This window comes from Scylla paramamosain, chromosome 3, assembly GCF_035594125.1.
Source record: "Scylla paramamosain isolate STU-SP2022 chromosome 3, ASM3559412v1, whole genome shotgun sequence".
Lineage (NCBI taxonomy): Eukaryota > Metazoa > Arthropoda > Malacostraca > Decapoda > Portunidae > Scylla > Scylla paramamosain.
The window spans coordinates 5737501-5757500 of record NC_087153.1 but is presented as its reverse complement, the minus strand read 5'-3'; the positions used below and the strand labels follow the sequence as shown (position 1 = coordinate 5757500).

Genomic DNA, 20000 nt, shown 5'->3' with positions numbered 1-20000 from the left:
CGTGATGCTGGAACACTTCATGGACGTCACCTTGGCAGCACACCTTGAGCTCCACCTGGTAAATTTTCACATGATCACACGATCACACGATAAGTAATTCCCACTTCAAAAATTACTCCATCCTTTCACTGCTGTAGTTATCCTTCGTTAATATTAAGAGCGCTGTAAAAAATAAGAATGGTTTGCATCGACACAGAAAATAAAAAGAACGTCTTAATCTTATCTTTTCAAAGCTACATTAGTACAGAAGAGAAAATAGTACAAAAGTGTCTAAAAATTCGCAGGTGATTAAGGGAGAAAACCGTCTAGCAGTGAAAGGGCAAACATTAGGTTATGTTAGATTAGGCTGAGGGAATCCATCACAGGGAATTTATTCTGGATCAGTTTTCACGAAGGAATCCTTGCAGCTGATATTTACTTGGGTGCAATTTACATAGAAGCAGTCTTGTCATTTGTCGTCATCTGAGGCAGCGTACGGTGACGCCAGCCCTGAGCCAGCGGGCAGCCTCAGCACTTCCTCAGCACAGCTACAGGAAGCCGGGCTCCACCTGTCTCGGCCATACTGCCTTCCCTTCGCCTTTCACAGAAAAAAAGTGTCTCATTTTTTTTCGCTCTTCCTCTATCACTCAGTCTTCCCCCTCCACTCTTCCACGTTAACTGGTTTCTTTCTTACTTCCTGAAGGAGGGACAACAATGCCAACCGAGGGGCAGCGCTGAAGGAGGCTGTGTCCTCGTTGTTCGCCGTAGCAGCAGGAAGCATCTCACGCTAACTTCCATCAAATTAAAGTTAGGTACTTGAATGATACTAATAATAACACAGGTAAACAAAGAAATAAACAAACATAACCTTTACCGTTTTACATCGTACCTTTAGCGTTTTACAACGTTAATGAAGAGCAGCTTTAAGCGAGATGAATGAACCGTAATTCTTTCTTTTCTACACGAGTATTACTTTTTATGCATATATTTTTCTTCTTTTAATATTAATTAATATCATTAAGCAAGCAGATAAATAAACGGTAAAAAAAACAAGAATCCACTGCATTCTTGAATGGTAATCAAGAGGATGTAAGAGTGATGAGTGAACAGTAATGCTACTTTATTTTTTTTTCTTGTGAACATTTTCTTTCTACGTAATTTCTCCTTTAATAAAAAAAATAAAAAAAAAAAGGACAGGTAAACAAACGATGAAAACAGAAATATTTTTGTACTTCACAACCTTCTGGCGTGATACATGAACAGTAATTTTTCCTTCTTTACTATTCAACTAATATATGTACTTATATATTTTCCAGTAGCACCTCACTGAGCACAAACGACTCTTCCGTCTGGGGTGGGAGGGTGTGATGGATCTGTGTACTGGTGTTGGGGTGTGGGACGGTTCTTGCGTAACAGGTCACATGTTCGAACCCCGCGCAGTTGTTCGTTGTTGTTGTGTCGCACACGATCCCGAGGCAGCAAGTCGAAGAGCCATCTCGGGGAGGAGGGAAAACACACTTGTATCTTCCCAGAATTATATCAACATCTGTCATTTTCTTTTTCAGGTATCCAGCGGGTGTGGCGCCCAAGCTAGGATCACATTGTTGAAGGCGGCTCTTCTGATGTCAGGGGTAACCTCTGTGTGGATAGAGTTTTTAATTTTTCATGTGGATAGTTATTTGCTTTAGTATTTCTTCCATGATCTGTTTTAGGTTACGGTAAAATATTATCACTGTTATCGTCAATTCATTTGATATATATATATATATATATATATATATATATATATATATATATATATATATATATATATATATATATATATATATATATATATATATATATATTTATATATTTATTTATTTATTTATTTATTCATTTATTTCTTTATTTATTTATTTATTAAGAAGAGAGGAATTGGATATTTATTGGCTAGGTGGTTCCAACTATGCTACTAATTTCCAGAAGATGTGATCTTTAGAGGTCAAATTGCAAACATGGTTAACTAAGCGTTTTCTTCCACTCATGTGATGCTCAGCTACTTTAAACCGCTTCTAAGCTGCAAAATTACTTTTTTATTATACTTTGCAGTAATTAACTCGTCTGACCTTCCACTGAAAAGAGTGCTACTAGATGCAGCGTACGTTGCGAAATATCAATATCAGTTTGCATATTACTACAGAAGTTCCATAGTTACCCTTTCCTCACAGTGGGTAATGCTTTCCTTCTCCCTCCCCCTTCCACAAACTCCTCCGCCAGGGCCAAAGTCTCTCCCAAGTGCCAAAACAGTGTTTGAACAACTTCCATGCCGGAGTCACTCATTCAGACAGTTATGTGGTAGGGCACCAAAGGGAAAATGTTTGCTCCTCTAGTGGCTTTCTTTTCTGAATTTCGTCGATAAATCCGTCTTTAGGAGAAATCTTCCTAACTCCAGAAGGCGGCGCCATACTCTCCAGCTCATATGTAGACATCACGCGATTATTCTTCCCGCCACGTTTTTATTTATTTATTTTTTTTATTTTTATTTTTTTCACAGCCAGATAGCAATCTACTCTACACCTGGAAAAAAGATGAAATACAAACAGGTACAGGCGCTGAAGACAATCTTTTTTTCTTTTTCTCCTTATTACTGTAGGTTACTGCTACTATTGTAAGTTGAGGATATTGAAAGTTTGAATCGCTCTTCATATTAAATAATTTTTCGCCTTGGTTTTTGTTTAATTCGCATGAAAGTATGAGCTGTATAGGTCAGAATGAGGGTTGATTATATATATATATATATATATATATATATATATATATATATATATATATATATATATATATATATATATATATATATATATATATATATATATATATATATATATATATATATATATATATATATATATATATATATATATATATATATATATATATATATATATATATATATATATATATATATATATATATATATATATATATATATATATATATATATATATATATATATATATATATATATATATATATATATATATATATATATATATATATATATATATATATATATATATATATATATATATATATATATATTTCATACGTGTTCGGCATACGCTACATTTTATTGCCTTTCTGTGCCGACGTAAAATATATAAACGAAACATTAATTGATCATGAGAGATGGCCTTGGTCCTTGAGAACTTCAGTTTCTGGAGGAAGAGGACTGCCAGCGTCGGTGACAAGTTTATTTACACCAATCGTTTGGACACTTCGTTGTGTCGTCATTAATGGTCCAAAAAGAAAAAGATCATCTATATATCAATTTGCATGTCAATAGAAATAAAAAAAAAATAAAAAAAGTAAGACATAAAATTTTCACAATGTCAAGTGGCACAGTTGACAGCATATATGCAGTCATTATTCTTCCTCCATTAATCGATCATTTTACTATTCTCAGTCTGTGTACTGTATTCCACACAAGTCGTCAACAAGAAGCCATGCATCAAAAAAAGGTCATTTGAGACTTACGATAGAAAAACTATGAATCTTAACATCTTCTCTAGCTACAGTTATCACACGCGTAATAAAGATTGTGTGACAAAATGTTTTACTAATGACATTAGTAAGAAGTCTCTCTCTCTCTCTCTCTCTCTCTCTCTCTCTCTCTCTCTCTCTCTCTCTCTCTCTCTCTCTCTCTCTCTCTCTCTCTCTCTCTCTCTCTCTCTCTTCTTTCAGGACTATTTTCAAGATGTAACGTGGAAAAAATGCGACAAAAACTTTTTCACCCTCAGGATTGTAGGGGTCTGAGGGGCGTCTGCGTGGCGTGACTGGCGGCGGTTATCTTCAGGTTATCATTGTCCCGCCAGTAACTCGATAAGCCCTTTTTAATTAGTAATTACGTAAAATATTACTTGTTTGTTTGTCTAAGCGTAGAATAGCAATGAGTCAGGTGTGGTCTGCTTTCCGTCGCTGTGGTGTAGGTGTTGTAAAGTGTCGTCACCACACCTGCACGACAAACATAAGGATCATATCAAATATTGAGGTAATCACCATCGCTCTTATCTCTCTCATGTTATCAGGTGAATAGCTCTGTTGCTGGCGGATCTTATCGCTGCCTAGTGGGTGCTGCAGCCCGGAGCACCAACACACCTTATTCACAAGTCTCTCGTGCAAAGTCCTCTGAGTAGTGGATGGAGATGCTCCTGTCAATCCAGGGAGTAGTTTCAGTGTCTGTGTGCGGCGTGTGACCTCCAGGTTCAGTGGCTTAGAAAAGTATAGTAAAAGAAAAATAATAATAATTAATTAATTAATTAATTAAAAAAAAAAAAAAAAAAAACGTGGTAGAACTCAAAGCTGAAAACACAGGAAGAGAGGGAGAAGTGTTGTGACGTCTCCTTACTATATATATAGTAAGGCCAGGCGTCACCACCTTGCCGCAGGAAAGGACGGCAGGTTGAGCACCGATAACTCCTCCAGTAGTTCTGGTCTTCAGTAAAGGAGGAACGGCATGGCGTTCATACGAAGCCTCGCATTCTTCGTGTGGGTCTTTGCTCAGGTCCTTCTGGTATCTGCCCAGTGGAAAGACAATGGTGAGTCTTGCATAAACAGACCCGAGAGTCATTAGGCTGGCCGAGGGACGTGGGGAACTGCACGTCTGACAATATACATAGAATTGTCATCCCAGAGAGATACCATTCTATCTCCACACAATCTTGTCCTTTCAAATTTTTTTTCTTCTTTCACGTTTCATACAAAGAATCCCACAATAATTTCCTTCTGTAATGTTGAATTTCAGGAAATTGATTTCAGGAAAAGTGGACGCCTCAGCCTCTTTGACTACTAACATAATAATAGTTAAATGATGGAAACGCTTGGCCTCCCACCGCAGTCTTACATAAAAGTTACACAAATAGCGCTCTCTCTCCAATGTGTCAGTCTTCGGTGGGAGATTAAAGGCCGCCGGGCTCCCTTGCCTCACATCAGCCATTATGTCTCCGCCGCTCATTGCATATCTTGGAAAAATTGAAATAAATGAATAAGCAACCGAATAAATAAAGTTAGTAACTTTACAGTAAATTAAAACTAAAGCAAACTCCGTTGCCACTTTGAGATAAAACTAGAACACAAAGAACTTGATTGTTCCCCACTTATCTAGTAACTATGCCGTGGTACAGACAGCCTCTCTAGACACTCAAGAATTGCAAGACTGCAACAATAAGCATAATTCACTAGTCACATCTTAAATCGTGTCATTCTTGCCACAGCTTGATAGTATTACTAATTATCGAAAATAAATATGGCATTATTTTAGTTCTATAACTACGCTGATGATACCATCCTGCACTTTTCCACGTCTTTTCGTAGACGTCCAACCCTTCAGGAAGTAAACAGTTCATGCAGGAAAGCCGCAGTACGGCTGACTTCTGATCTCTCTAAAATTTCTGATTGGGACAGAGCAAACTTAGTACTGTTCGATGCCTCAAAAACTTAACTCCTCCATCTATCAACTCGACGCAACCCTCCAAACAACTACCCCCACTTCTTCAATGACACTCAACTGTCCCGCTCTTCTACAATGAACATCCTCGGTCTGTCCTTTACTTATAATCTAAGCTCGAAACCACATCTCTCTAGCTAAAACAGCTTCTATGAAGTTAGGCATTCTGAGACGTCTCTGCCAATTTTTCTCACCCTTCCAGATGCTAATTCTGTACAGGAGGCTTATCCGTCCATGTACGGAGTATGCTTCACATGTCTGAGAGGGTTCCACTCATACAGCTCTTCTAGACAGGGTGGAATCAAAAGCTTTTCGTCTCATCAACTTCTTTCTTCTAACTGACTGTCTTCAGCCTCTTTCTCATCAGCGCAGTGTTGCATCTCTTGCTATCTTCTACAGCTATTTTCATGCTAACTGCTCTTCTGATTTTGCTAACTGCATGTCTCCTTCCTCCCGCGGCCCCGCTGCACAAGACTTTCTTCTTTCACCCCTATTCTGTCCATCTCTCTAATGAAAGAGTTAACCTGTATTCTCGATCATTCTTCCCTTTCTCTGGTAAACTCTGGAACTCCCTGCCCGCTTCTGTATTTCCATCTTCCTATGACCTGAATTCCTTCAAGAGGGAGGTTTCAAGACACTTATCCTTCAATTTTTGACTACCGCTTTGGATCCTATTCGAGGACCGGCATCTCAGTGGGCCTTTTTTTTTTTTTTATTGGATTTTGTTGCCCCTGGCTGGTGTTCCTCCTACATAAAAAAAAATAAAATACATAAATATAAAATAAGTAAATAAAAATAAGTACATAAATAAATAAAATAGTTCAAAGTATGGTACAAAGTAAAACATACAAGACAAAGCTTGCTCATCTAGCTCCCACCAAATACGAGTAACAAAAGTCTTATGTTGAAGCTCTTTCCACTGACATATACACAAGGGGAATTCTTTCTACAGGACTTAGGCCTTAAGGGAAATACATTAAATATGTTAACTGTTCCTACTGATGATTAAGTCTATACTAGGTAAGGCTGTCCACACGCTTGATAATCTTGCTTGTTGGTTGTAGGAGTGAGTGCCAAAGTGGTAACTGTGCAAAACAGTGGACTGGAGGTTCTGCATTCGAACCCAGCTGAGTGACAATTATTTTCTGAAAGACAGCTATTCCAACATGTCGCCAAGCTATATGAAATCAATAGAATGTCTTCCACTCGCCCTGTTCGTGATGCCAACACAGGATAAGAATGACCTTGACAAAGAGCCTTGGAAAGAGGAGTTACAAGAGTCTGTCAGTAGCACCAATGTCTGACCAGCCTGCCCGAAATTATAAAGGCGCGTACGAACAAAAATTAATCGAATGAATAGCTTACTACCTTGGCGTAGAAAAAGCCAGGACTATATGAAGCCAAAGACAAAATCGAGCAACATCGCATAAAGTAATACAAAGAAAAATCCTAAATTGAATTAAATATTTTGTTTAAGAAATTCTCATTCCTCCCTATATATATATATATATATATATATATATATATATATATATATATATATATATATATATATATATATATATATATATATATATATATATATATATATATATATATATATATATATATATATATATATATATATATATATATATATATATATATATATATATATATATATATATATATATCTTAGAACGTTAGCTATAGCTTATCCATTTATTTCAATAAGCTATTGACTAAAGAAACAATTTTCTGTCGCTTTTTTTCGTAAGGCGTCGGCAGATCAGCAACGAGCTTGAGTTTCCAAAAAGGTTTAAAACCTGCACAAGTCGGAAGAGTACCATGGCACAAGTTTTCCATAATACAATTGCCCCGTGAATTGATAGATATAACATAAAAAATGCCATCACAAACACAACAAATTAACAAAACAAATAAACAAAAATATCTGTGTTAAAGCGAACATGGGAATAAATTAGGAAAAAAAAAAAGCAACAGGGGTATGAAAAAAAAAAAAAAAACACTTTTACCTGCCCCTTCCCCTTCCCTCCCCGCTGACCTTTCCCACCTGTTGATGTTGTCCATGGTCTTCAACCTGACCAGTAATTTCGAGAGCTATTACTACATAATATTTTAACTCACTTTATTTTTTAATAGGCCCGCACTATCAGCTAGCGATCGCACATTTGGTCACTTTAAACAATGTCTTTATCACGATCGCCCTTAGTGAAATGAGGATAGATTCTCCTTACGACTGATATTCTTGGTAGCCGAAATTAGTTATCACTTCCTAGAAAGTCCTGTAGCAAGGAGGCAATCTAATCTCGTACCTACTTGCACTCTTCATGTGGCATTATTTTGATACTCATCGCATCCACCTGAACCTGTTGTTGTGCCCATATTAGGCTGCCTAATGTATGGCACACGACTAAACCGAACAGTGAAGGCATCCATTAATACCTGTAGTTTCGCACCGAATTTCTTTTCACATTCGTATAAGATAGATAAATGATTACTTTCATCTTAAGTTGTTTTTTTTCCGTCTAAACCTCTCAAAAAATAAGTAAATAAATAAAAAATAAACGACGAAAACGAACACAGTCACAACAACCTCATATACATTCCGATCATTCTCTCTACTGCCTTGTTAGTTTCTTGCTTAATATAAACTTCCGTAGAAAACCATTCATTCTTCTCTCAACAAGGATAACATATAAAAACGAACGCAGAAACCATTATTAAGTCTAGGGAGGATTGAAAAACATTACCGCCAGTCTGTCGAATATTTATCAGCTATTAATCTGGTGTAGGTTCAAGGGGTGTACCAAGCTTGGCCAGATGTGGGTGGCTGAATACTATCTATTCTCCATTATTTATGAATTCAGATAAAGCCAATACATTTCACAGCAGCTGCCAAATTTGGTAATGACCTTCTTAACTTTATAAGAGTATCTGAGGAAATACATCAAGACTTTCGTTGCAAGTATATCCACTAATATACCACTAATATAATTAAAATCCATTCGAAGTACGAGAAATATGATATAAAGGAGAATATCAACAACACAACAACAATAACACAGTTTCCACAGTAAATTTACACCTAGGTAATGCTACTGATACTCATGGTGTATCAAGCTGCGCTGTGCAATAATGAACTCAACCGCTGCTATCGAGTGCAAGTACGTGCCTTTTGAAAGAAGCACGGTAACTTGTACCCGCTTGTAACTGATGTAAAGATCTGGACAAGAAGATACCACTGAGAAAGAGAGCAGTGATGATAAGATAAGCAACAAAACTATGGAGAGGCAGGTACATTACAAGGCCACACGACTCGGAAAGTCTTGCATGAGTATTAAGTTCATGTTTATATGAATAACATCAATATTTTCTAAGGTTTCGTGGTTTCATCCTGTCTGTTTTTTTAAGAGACGGAAATAAGTCATTGAGATTTTGGAATTTTCAAGTTCCATGTTTATATTGACAATTTGACAAAGATTGTGCAACATCAATGAAAAATAACCATGAGAACCAGACTAAACATCTCTGTGGTCTTTGAAAATAGTCTTGATAGAAACCTAAAACGTTTAAGAATACAAGCCTGAATTACAATTACAATTATCACATAAATGAAGAAACGAAATTAAAGTAAAATATGTTGCACTAGCAGCAGCAGCAGCAGCAGCAGCAGCAGTAGCAGCACTAATGGTAGTAGTAGCAGGTCACTAGAAGCTTAAGCCTCGTATAGAAATGCCAAGTGGTAAGAATAAAGTCAAGGTAAACCAACGGCGTGTTGGTACACTTGGAATAATTGTTGCGTCTCAACGACTACTTACGGACAAAATTTACCAATAAAGCTAATGCCACGCTTCACTGCATCAAGCTTTGCGTGGCCTCAGGGTTTGCTTGTACCTCATAGTAGGAAGGGAAACGCTAAGCAACCGTACATGTGAGAATAACCATGGTTGCTTGCAGGTACTAGAAACTACGAGGCTGGACACGTTAAAGAATAACAGGAAGTAAATATAATGTCTGGGGCTTTACGAACGTATCCTGACTGATGTACCTTGAGAATATTTCCAGATTTTGTATCTTGATTTTATTGTGAAGTTCAATGAAAAGAATGTGATAATTATGTATATTTTCATGAGTTAAGAAAGTAAATTTTTGTTTAACGTATAAAAAGAAACGTACAAAAGAAATTGTTCACAGGAAAACACACTCTCTTTTTGAAAGTGACTTTAGTCAAGTAGATTAGGGATATATTAGGAGAAATGGAAGTTAACCATCTCTGACACACAGCATGCTGGTGCCTCTAAATTAACGGAAGGACGAAATTGGTTATTTATGCCACATCCTGAACCGACGTAAAAGTCAGATTAATTTCGAGTCTTGCTATTTGATCTGGGAGTCGCTTGTTCTATATGATTCAAGAAAACTATCGTCTCGTGAGCGTGCGTTTCGCCACGTATTCACCCCCATGCGACACTGATACCAAGCCCAAAGGACATGAAGAGTGGAAACAGCTTGCTTTGCTTGATGCGTCTCGCCTGACACACAGTCACGAAGTATGTAGACTGAAGTGACTCGAATACGTTTTTCCCTCTAAAGAATGTATGAATGAAGATGTGAAACCGTTTTTTTATGTTTTTTTCTTTTCTCTCTCTTTTCTCGCTCTTGCTTTCCTTTCTTCTTTCCTGTCACGCTGTTGTGCTTGTTTTCATCATTGCTTTCTTCTTTTCCTACTCTCATTCTCTTTCCTCCTTCGCGGTCTTTTTTTTTTGTGTTTTTTTCTTCAACTTTCCTCTATTTTTTCTTACAGCTATTGTTTTCTTGTTTTCCTTGTTTTCCTTCTTTATTCTTCTTTTCTTATACTAATACTAAGAGCACTTCTTTTTCCTCTTTCCATCATCCAGCCTAGCGTTTTTAATTTTTCTTTCGTTCTACTTGTCTTTTTCCTCCTCCTCCCTCGTCGTTCCATCCTTGTTGTTCAGTTTGTTTTTTTCCTTTCCTTTTCTTATATTTCCTCATGCTATCATTACCAATCCTGTTCTTATTCCTGAGCTTTTTTCCTGTCCTTGTTTTTCTTCTAGCGAGGCTTTAGTATGTCCGTCTTGCACCTTTGGGTTCTCTTCCTTCAGTTTTTGCTTTCTGTAGATTTAAGCCAATTTTATTTACACACACACACACACACACACACACACACACACACACACACACACAGAGAGAGAGAGAGAGAGAGAGAGAGAGAGAGAGAGAGAGAGAGAGAGAGAGAGAGAGAGAGAGAGAGAGAGAGAGAGAGAGAGAGAGAGAGAGAGAGAGAGAGAGAGAGAGAGAGAGAGAGAGAGAGAGAGAGAGAGAGAGAGAGAGAGAGAGAGAGAGAGAGAGAGAGAGAGAGAGAGAGAGAGAGAGAGAGAGAGAGAGAGAGAGAGAGAGAGAGAGAGAGAGAGAGAGAGAGAGTCACATTAACAAGCATTTTCTAACAGGTGCAGATCCTTCTTAGCATAGGCTGTGATGAAGGTTATACAACACAACATAGCACTAAAAAACTCAAACCTGACTATATTAAACGTAATACTTTTCCTCCAGTAGTGCCTTTGGCCTTTCTATTTTCCCTACAAGTACTCCTTACCTCTTCCTCCAATCATGCACTCCTCTCTCTCTCTCTCTCTCTCTCTCTCTCTCTCTCTCTCTCTCTCTCTCTCTCTCTCTCTCTCTCTCTCTCTCTCTCTCTCTCTCTCCTCCACCAGACACCTCTCTCTTTCCTCCACCAGACACCCCTCTCTTTCCTCCACCAGACACCCCTCTCTTTCCTCCACCAGACACCCCTCTCTTTCCTCCACCAGGCACCCCTCTCTTTCCTCCACCAGACACCCCTCTCTTTCCTCCACCAGACACTCCTCTCTTTCTTCCACCAGACACCCCTCTCTTTCCTCCACCAGGCACTCCTCTCCTCCACCAGGCACTCCTCTCTTTCCACCACTAGACGCTCCTCCTCTTTCCTAAAACAAAACCCTAATAAAAACACACAGACTAGTCCTTGTGTCAGTTAAATCCCTGAGGCGGTGAAGCGAAACAAAATGGCGGAGGAGGCACAGCAGGCCTGGACACAAATGCCCCTTGGCCGCCTCGCTCGCTCTGTTCCGCTCACGAGTTAACGCCTCCCACTGCATCATGTCACCAAATGCCGCCTCCCACAGCCTCGTGTCATGCTTGCAATGTACATCACAGAGGCTCATATTCAGAAACGCTTCGCTCTCTCATCACGACTATTTTTCCAGGGCCACAGTGATGATTACACGGGTTCTTATAATTGTTTCTTCTGTTAATAATGTAGAAATCTTGTTAATCTGTCACTAGAACCATAGAAACATCCTCAAAAACTCGTGTCACTTCAACTAGAGCTTTTTAAATGTTGTGGAGGTGTGGTGCAGGCGTGTTTCAAAGTACGGTCCCTGATTTGTTACCTGTAATTACTTCACTAGATAATAGTGGGTTGAACTTGAGTTACCTGTCGCCTAATGACTTCGACAGTTAAGTGTAAGTGTTTCATTAATTATCACGCTTGTCGCTGTTATTATTACGTACAATTGCTATTTTATCTGCATTTGATATCACCTTAAGTTATAAACAATGTACCACTATCTTTATATGCCGAACAGTAACGTGGGGATGTGCTATGCGGCAGAATTATGGTTGTTAAAAATATTGTTTGACATGGTAGTGGTGGTGTTGGCGGTGGTAGCGGTGATGTTGGTTGTGGTGGGGATGGTGTTAGTAGTGGTGGCGGTGGTACTTGTGGTGGACCTTAACCAGTTTCATTTGAAGGCCTACGTAAGCATCAGCTCGAGTGTCTGATAATGTGGATAATTATACTCCATGTTTGTTCTTAGGTACAGAATAAATGTTTACTGTCTCATACAGAGAAAATATAGGTTTTCACAACTTTTGTTTTTCATCGCAACTAAAAACTACAAATCAAGTTGTAAAAACTTAAGGCAATGTTGTTTATAATTCTGTTGAAAAGGGGCTCTGGTCAAGGACAACAAGAAGTCTGAAAAAAGGCCAGTCTTCAAAGAGTGCAATTCAAAGGATTGTCCAAAATTTGATTAGTGACTTGAAACTTCCCTCTTGAAACAGTTCATGTCAAAGGTAAGACGAAATACAGAAGCAGGCCGGGAGTCCCAGAGTTTACCAGTAAAAGGGATGAAAGACTGAAGATACTGGTTAACTCTTGCATGGACAGAACAAGGGTGAGGAAAAGTAGTCTTATGAAGCGAGGCGGGAGGGAGGACGGAGGAGGGAGGAGGAGGCAGGGTATGCAGTTAGCAAGATTAGAAGATAATTTAACGTCAGAATACATAAAGATACTCCATATATGTGGGGAGTACTCCATACATGGGTGGGTAACAGTTTGCAGCTGGGGGAATGAGAAAAACTGGCGGAGACAGCTCAGAACATCTATTTTCAGAGTCAGTTTTTTTTTTAATAAAAATTAAAAAAAAACGAAGTTTACAGTTTATATTAGTATTAATGGACAGACCGAGGATGTTAAAACCTAAAATCAACCACTCGTTTAATGTGGCTATGACAGCGAGGACTGTATATATTTTCTGTTATTTATAAATGTGTCCAGCTTTATGGCTTTCAATAACGGTAAGAATGAATTTTCCTCCATTTAAATGCACATTTCCCTTCCCACCTTGTGGCACAAACAAACCCTGAATCTCGTAAGCTTCTACGCAAATAAGCTTGCTATTAGTTTTCATTCATGGAAACAAGTGTGCTAATTACAAGTGTACCAAAGACAACACTGTTGTTGTACTTTGGCTTCTTTCCTGCCGCTTGTCATCTCCGTCTGAGGCCGGCTATTGCTTTCACTACCACCACTACTGCTGTTACTACTACTACTACTACTACTACTACTACTACTGTACGACACACAACCCTGAATCGCTCCAAGTTATATATATACCATGCAACGGCTTCTATTCGCAATGAGACCTTACCACGCCCATCTCACACACGTTACTAACTTGACTGTTCTGTAATCTACAAGCAGCAACATTAAGCATCACTCCGTCTTCTACTGCTACACTTGACGTGGTGACAGTGGCAGAGAAAAAGTCGCAGGCATTTTACGTTTTCTTGGCCTATGATGATCCAGAGATCCTGTAACCCCATGCCTCTCTCATCCCCCTGCGTTTCATTTCTTTTTCCAGTATTACTAATCTACTTTCACGTGATGGTTTCTGGTTTATTCACTTATTTATTTATCTCTTTATCGAGCTGTCACAGCAAGAGAGAGAGAGAGAGAGAGAGAGAGAGAGAGAGAGAGAGAGAGAGAGAGAGAGAGAGAGAGAGAGAGAGAGAGAGAGAGAGAGAGAGAGAGAGAGAGAGAGAGAGAGAGAGAATTATGATATGCCCAATCTAGTATCCACATCTCAAACCACATATTCTAATACAAGTGTCATAAAAATGTCTCACAATCTATCCAGCTTTGTCAGAATTATTGAGCGTTTCACCTTCGGTAAATCAGTCGCATGTCATTCAAGCCTGTCAACTGTAAACCTTTGCAAGAGTTTAAAAAGGCTCTGAGTCACAATCGCAGATTTCAAAATACTTAACAGAAAGATACAACGATGAAATGTTTCACCCGAGACAACTTTGTAAAATCAAGCAATTCCAGTGTAAAGCTGTACTGAATAGTAAGTCTGGGATATGAACACACACACACACACACACACACACACACACCACAGTTAATAACTCGGTTCTCTATGATAGGAAATGAAAGGGTTTGGGGATAGTAATAAGAAATAGAGCTCTTGGTTCTGAATTGACAAGCACTTCCTACACACCACTAACTCAGTCATAGGAAGGAAGCTGTGGAAAAACACACTATTTACAGATTGCAAGTGAGTATGATAGTGTTTTTGAAAGAAAAAAACTTGAAGGGACAATCGAAAGTTCTATAAGGACATATTTTGAAATTTGGTATGACAATGATTGACACTAAGGTGGATAAACAGACAGATATCGAAATACAGCATGATGGAAATTCAGGAAGTAAACATATAAAGAAACAAATCAACATTTCGATATTTTAAAATGTACACAGCGCAAGAGAATAATACTAATTTATGTAGAGAGAAACATATTTGTAAAAACAAACTTACATTCATATAGGAATTTTGCAAGTCTTCACTTCTTCGTCTCTTTCAGAATAAAATCTACAGCAGTGTCTTTTCTGTTTATTTTACTCCTTACGAATTGGTGGTTTATTTTGAATTGAGAATTATATATTTTTTGGGTGTACTCTTCTTAAGTGTAAGGAGGTATGTGTGTGTGTGTGTGTGTGTGTGTGTGTGTGTGTGTGTGTGTGTGTGTGTGTGTGTGTGTGTGTGTGTGTGTGTGTGTGTGTGTGTCTTTAGACCCCGGACAGTCAATTCCTGTAAGAAAATAATAAGAAACAAATACTTACAAAAATGTATAAATTGACCATCTAAAAGATAACCCGGAAGCACAGATAAACACACACACACACACACACACACACACACACACACACACACACACACACATATATATATATATATATATATATATATATATATATATATATATATATATATATATATATATATATATATATATATATATATATATTATACACGCACACTTTTCATAGATAACGAGTTTTCTGTAGTGGATAAGTCACTCATAAGTTATGTTACATTATGTCAACTATTATTTTCAGTTGACTGTATCACATTCTTCAATACAAGTGAGGTACCAATCAGTGGTATCAATCAGATCGTAACGGTAGACGTCGACGTCGAAGAGCTGGTTTCAGTGAACGAAGAGCTGTATACCCTGTTCTGGGACACGAAGAATGTTGAAGAACCGAAAATAGAGGATTCCAATTTCACTAAATACTTCACTATTGACAATGCGGTTGGAGGTTTGTGGAAAGTCTCTGTTAAAACAAACCTGGAGGGCTTGCCAGACTACAATCCCATCCCCCAGGTGAGTGTGTGCTCTTCCCTGTATGCCTCAGTGCCCATTCCTGATGTGCTTACTTATGTACTCTTTTCACAACTTTAGGGAACACTCAGCAACAGCATATCATATGTACCATTGTTTGTGTTCACACACAAAAATGGATGTTGCTGTTCGCTCCTGCCATAGTAACTTCCTATATTTTCCTCTTATTTTCATATAATTGCATCTAATTAAGATTCGTACGTATGTTTCAGGGAAAAATAGATGCTCTATTCATCTTCACGAAAAGTAGCGACGGAGTCGGGCCAGAGACCGTAAGTACAAGAGCCATTTACACCTTGGGTGCTCCTGAAATATCGTGGAATTGACGAATATTAAAATAAGGAAAATATTATAGTAACGACATAAACTGTATACGTGTCACAAAGTTTGAGGCTCAACGTCTACAATAACCCTTCCCTTTCCAAGGTTGTAGAGATTCATCGTGACATAACACACATAATGTTGTAGGATACCCGGGTACTCTTGTGCTATGCATGTGTGACGAGTCAATTTCTTTCCTCTCCATACCAGTGCCGTGTGACGCTGACCCACAACATCATCGACGACAACAACCAGCGTCCGGTGCCTGACAAAATAAATGACACCCTCACTATTGAAGAGGGCTTCATGCTCAACTACCCCATCTACAATTTTGCGGTAATTAAGAAGACGTAGATGGCGCTCGAGGAGGAGGAGGAGGAGGAGGAGGAGGAGGAGGAGGAGGAGGAGGAGGAGGAGGAGGAGGAGGAAGAGGAAGAGGAGGAGGAAGAGGAAGAGGAGGAGGAGGAGGAGGAGGAGGAGGAGGAGGAGGAGGAGGAGGAGAAAGGGGAAGAGGTTGGGGAGGAGGGGAGGAGGAGAAAAAGGAGGAAAGTAACTAAATAATAAGTAGTAGAATACATACTGACAAAACGATTTCCTTTGAATCTGAAAACCGCATGTGTTTGAGCTACTGGCTATTAGTGTAAATATATATATAAGCTGGAAAGTTTATCAGCACCTATCCTCTTCACGTTGTCACACACTTAACAAAATGATAGAATAATATCATAATTGTTGAATTTTCACGCAAGAATGAAAGCAAAAGAATCAGGTACCCAACAGTAACAGGTAACAGTAAATTTGATTGATTTCACTGTTAACTTGTGATAGTAGACCTACTAAGTACAGCACAGATTTTTTCTCACCTGTGAGCGTAGGACAGGGGAGTGAGATAACTTTTCCCCTCTCCTGCTTTCAGGACAGTGGCACCTGAAAAGACAGTAAGAATGTCATGTTGATTTAGAACATTAGTGCTGATTTTCAAAGCAAATAGGGAAGAGTTTATGTTGTAGAAGCACACAAGGCTGGACAAATATTGTAGTTAACGTAACACACAAACGAGTGGTAAATGTGAGAACTAATGTAAATAAATATGCTTATTAAGAGCAGTCACCTGACAGCCTGTGGTAACAAAAGCAAATTGGATGAGGAACGATCATTACTGTGATGCAGAAAGAAATATATATCGAAACTTGAATGAAGTGGCTTCATTATTATATTATGGTTCCATACAGTGTCTAACAACAGAGAGAGAGAGAGAGAGAGAGAGAGAGAGAGAGAGAGAGAGAGAGAGAGAGAGAGAGAGAGAGAGAGAGAGAGAGAGAGAGAGAGAGAGAGAGAGAGAGAGAGAGAGAGAGAGAGAGAGAGAGAGAGAGAGAGAGAGAGAGAGAGAGAGCTATATTGCTTCTTTCTTCCTGCTAGACCAGTGGTTCTCAAACTGCGGGTAATAAAACAATTTTTCGGAGATACTGGAGGGATGACAAAGAAAAGGTGAAGAATTCTGGAAATCAAAACATTGCGGTACCTGCCATTAAGATCAATGTTAACTTTACCTTAGCATGCAAAGTTGTTAAGTAAACCTATTATGATTAATAAAGTTAAACAGAATAACAGTAAATTTCAAAAACTTCAGAAAAGAAGAAATATGTAACTATGCGTGGCAAGCCAACAGTATTTTGACAGGCAAGCTTCTGGACAGTCACTTAGTAAACTTGATCACGACGCGTCCTGCACTGTACACATGTATTGGCATCTTGTGAAAGGGTAACAAGCTTAATGTGGTATGTTAAATTGGGTAACAAGCCGAAAAAGTCTGGGAACCACAATGCTAAACCATCATTTTTTTTCTTTCTCTTCATGAATACATGCATCGTGTTTATAAAAAAAAAAATATATATATATATATATATATATATATATATATATATATATATATATATATATATATATATATATATATATATATATATATATATATATATATAACTTCACATCGAGTAACAAATATGTGCTGATTGAGTTTCAAATATAGTTTCATAAGTTTCAGTTGTTAATATTTTCTCAAGGTTAATAAACCAGTCTGATAGAAGTTTGTGATAAAGCACCGAAAAATACCACCGACAGCAAATAGAAATACTGAGTAATTCTAATTTTAATACACTGAGCAATTAAATTTTAATACGTGTAGCTTTATATTTATTTGATAAAATCGTACAAGGTTAATCAAATTCAGTAACGATGTTCGTACTATCGTTACCGACGAAAGCGTTAATGATGAAATAAATATTGCAGTACATTCCTGTTTGTACTCTGTTTAACAGCAAGCAACTTACATTGTGGGGTATCAAATTTACACTGGCATTCGATCGTTCAGCGTGTCGTGCATAGAGTCAAGAAAACAAGCATCTCGTTAGCTTTACCTCTGTAAACGTGCAATACTTCAAGTTCTTCGTTTTGTTATCATGGAAGGTATTTTCTCCACCAAATCCTTAGTCATTTTTGCCTCCAAAGAATAACAAAAAAGGACGGAACTCAATTTTGATCCATATGGTAAATACCAGCCAATGGGTGACAGGCAGTCCAGAAAACTTTGACCACCCCGTACATTCTGATTTCTGGCCACAAGGCACCCTCTGATCCATGTACAAAAAGTTACCTTTAAAATTTCACGAATTCTTGATTTTTTTTTTTTTTTCCGTTGTTGTGAGATATCAGAGGCAATTTTTCCAATGAATATGTACTGCAAGGGAGAATATTTGGCTACCCTATGCCATAAACAGGAACGGTTATAACAGCCCTAGTTAGAGTTCGCAGTTATCTTTATACTTCCATGTTCACAGATTCCATAAAGATCTTACAGGTCAGAAGTTCATCGTTACTTCCACATCACACGCTTATTTAAAGATATGTTAAGTTTGTCATCTTTGAGTCTTCAAGGAGTAGATAGAGAGTGACGGAGGAGGAGGAGGAGGAGGAGGAGGTGATGATGGTGATGGTGGTGGTGGTGGTAGTGGTGTTAACGAAATCAGCACGAGTAGAAAGGTTTACTTCTACTTCTAAAATGGAAAAAAAAAGAAAAGTCACGTCTGACTTTGTTCTTGCAGATTAATACATCCAAGACCATGACCATCTGCTCGTATATATATACAAATGTCAACAAAACAGTTAACTTCAATAACTATTAAACATAATTACTGATCTCTATCCGACAGAGCGTAGTGCAAGACAAGGACGGAACTTCCCCAAACAACGAGTTCATTGTGATGATGGACCCTAACTGTCCCCTGGAGGCCACCAAAAAATCATACATCTCGGGAGAAAAAGCCGTTGACGTTTTCTACCAGCTCAAGAGAAGCCTAGATTACGAAACAGAACCTGGACCTATCGTGTGTGACGTAACATTCCAGGTAAGTCCATGCAAAAATGTTAAGTAGTAATCTCGTATAGTTAATCAGACTCAATATAACACTTTAGAAATCAATTAAGACCTGACGTTCGGATATTTTCTTCTGTTTCTTCGGATGAGGCAAGTCATAATCAAACGTGTATCATCAGGACGCCATCATACCTGTTTGATAATGACATGCCCTCACTCATTCCCGGTTGACCTGTCCTGAAGTACATCCTGCACCGTGCAGTGGTGAAACGCGTCTGGTGGTCAGGAGGAGGAAGAGAAAAATTAGTAACTACCAAACAAGGCAATGAATGTTTGTTCATTACCATCTCGCCTCTCCAGAACCAGGTGCACTTGTTCAGCCGGAAACAAAATATGATCACAGGACTCAAGAATGAAAGCTTAGTGTCAGAAATACGCTCTCATTGTGATGTTTTGTTTATTACGCAGTAATACATTAATGTCTTGCTTAGGAAGTTTTCTTCCTAGACTCAAAATTAAAAAGGATTTGACCACAACACGAGTGGTCAAAATCAAGCATACTAGTTTCAGAGCGGTCATCCGTCTCGTTCAAACTTTGTATTTTTCCCTCGCTATATGAGATAATGTCAAAAGGTCCTGACGTTTAGTCCTCTAAAGTGAGGATTTCAACATCACAGGGAACCCCTGCCACTGCTCACCCCTTCTTGCCTCACTACCTACAAGAAGACACTCTTTATTAGCATCACTGCACACGGCTGTTGCGTTTGTTCGCCGTGGATAAAAATATTACAGATCACCGTTAAAAAT

General features: G+C 38.3%; 1 protein-coding gene across 4 annotated transcripts in view; it reads left to right on the top strand.

Moving 5' to 3' along the window:
- The first annotated feature begins 4113 nt into the window (after positions 1-4113).
- Positions 4114-20000, top strand: part of LOC135089487 (mucin-3A-like) — a 44669-nt gene continuing 28782 nt past the window's right edge. For all 4 annotated transcript variants that reach the window (XM_063985088.1, XM_063985080.1, XM_063985073.1 and 1 more), the window contains exons 1-5: positions 4114-4559; positions 15213-15481; positions 15712-15771; positions 16031-16156; positions 19030-19224. In XM_063985088.1, the coding sequence (XP_063841158.1) occupies positions 4478-4559; positions 15213-15481; positions 15712-15771; positions 16031-16156; positions 19030-19224 (732 nt within the window). In that variant the 5' untranslated portion in view covers positions 4114-4477. The remainder of the gene's footprint in view (positions 4560-15212; positions 15482-15711; positions 15772-16030; positions 16157-19029; positions 19225-20000) is intronic.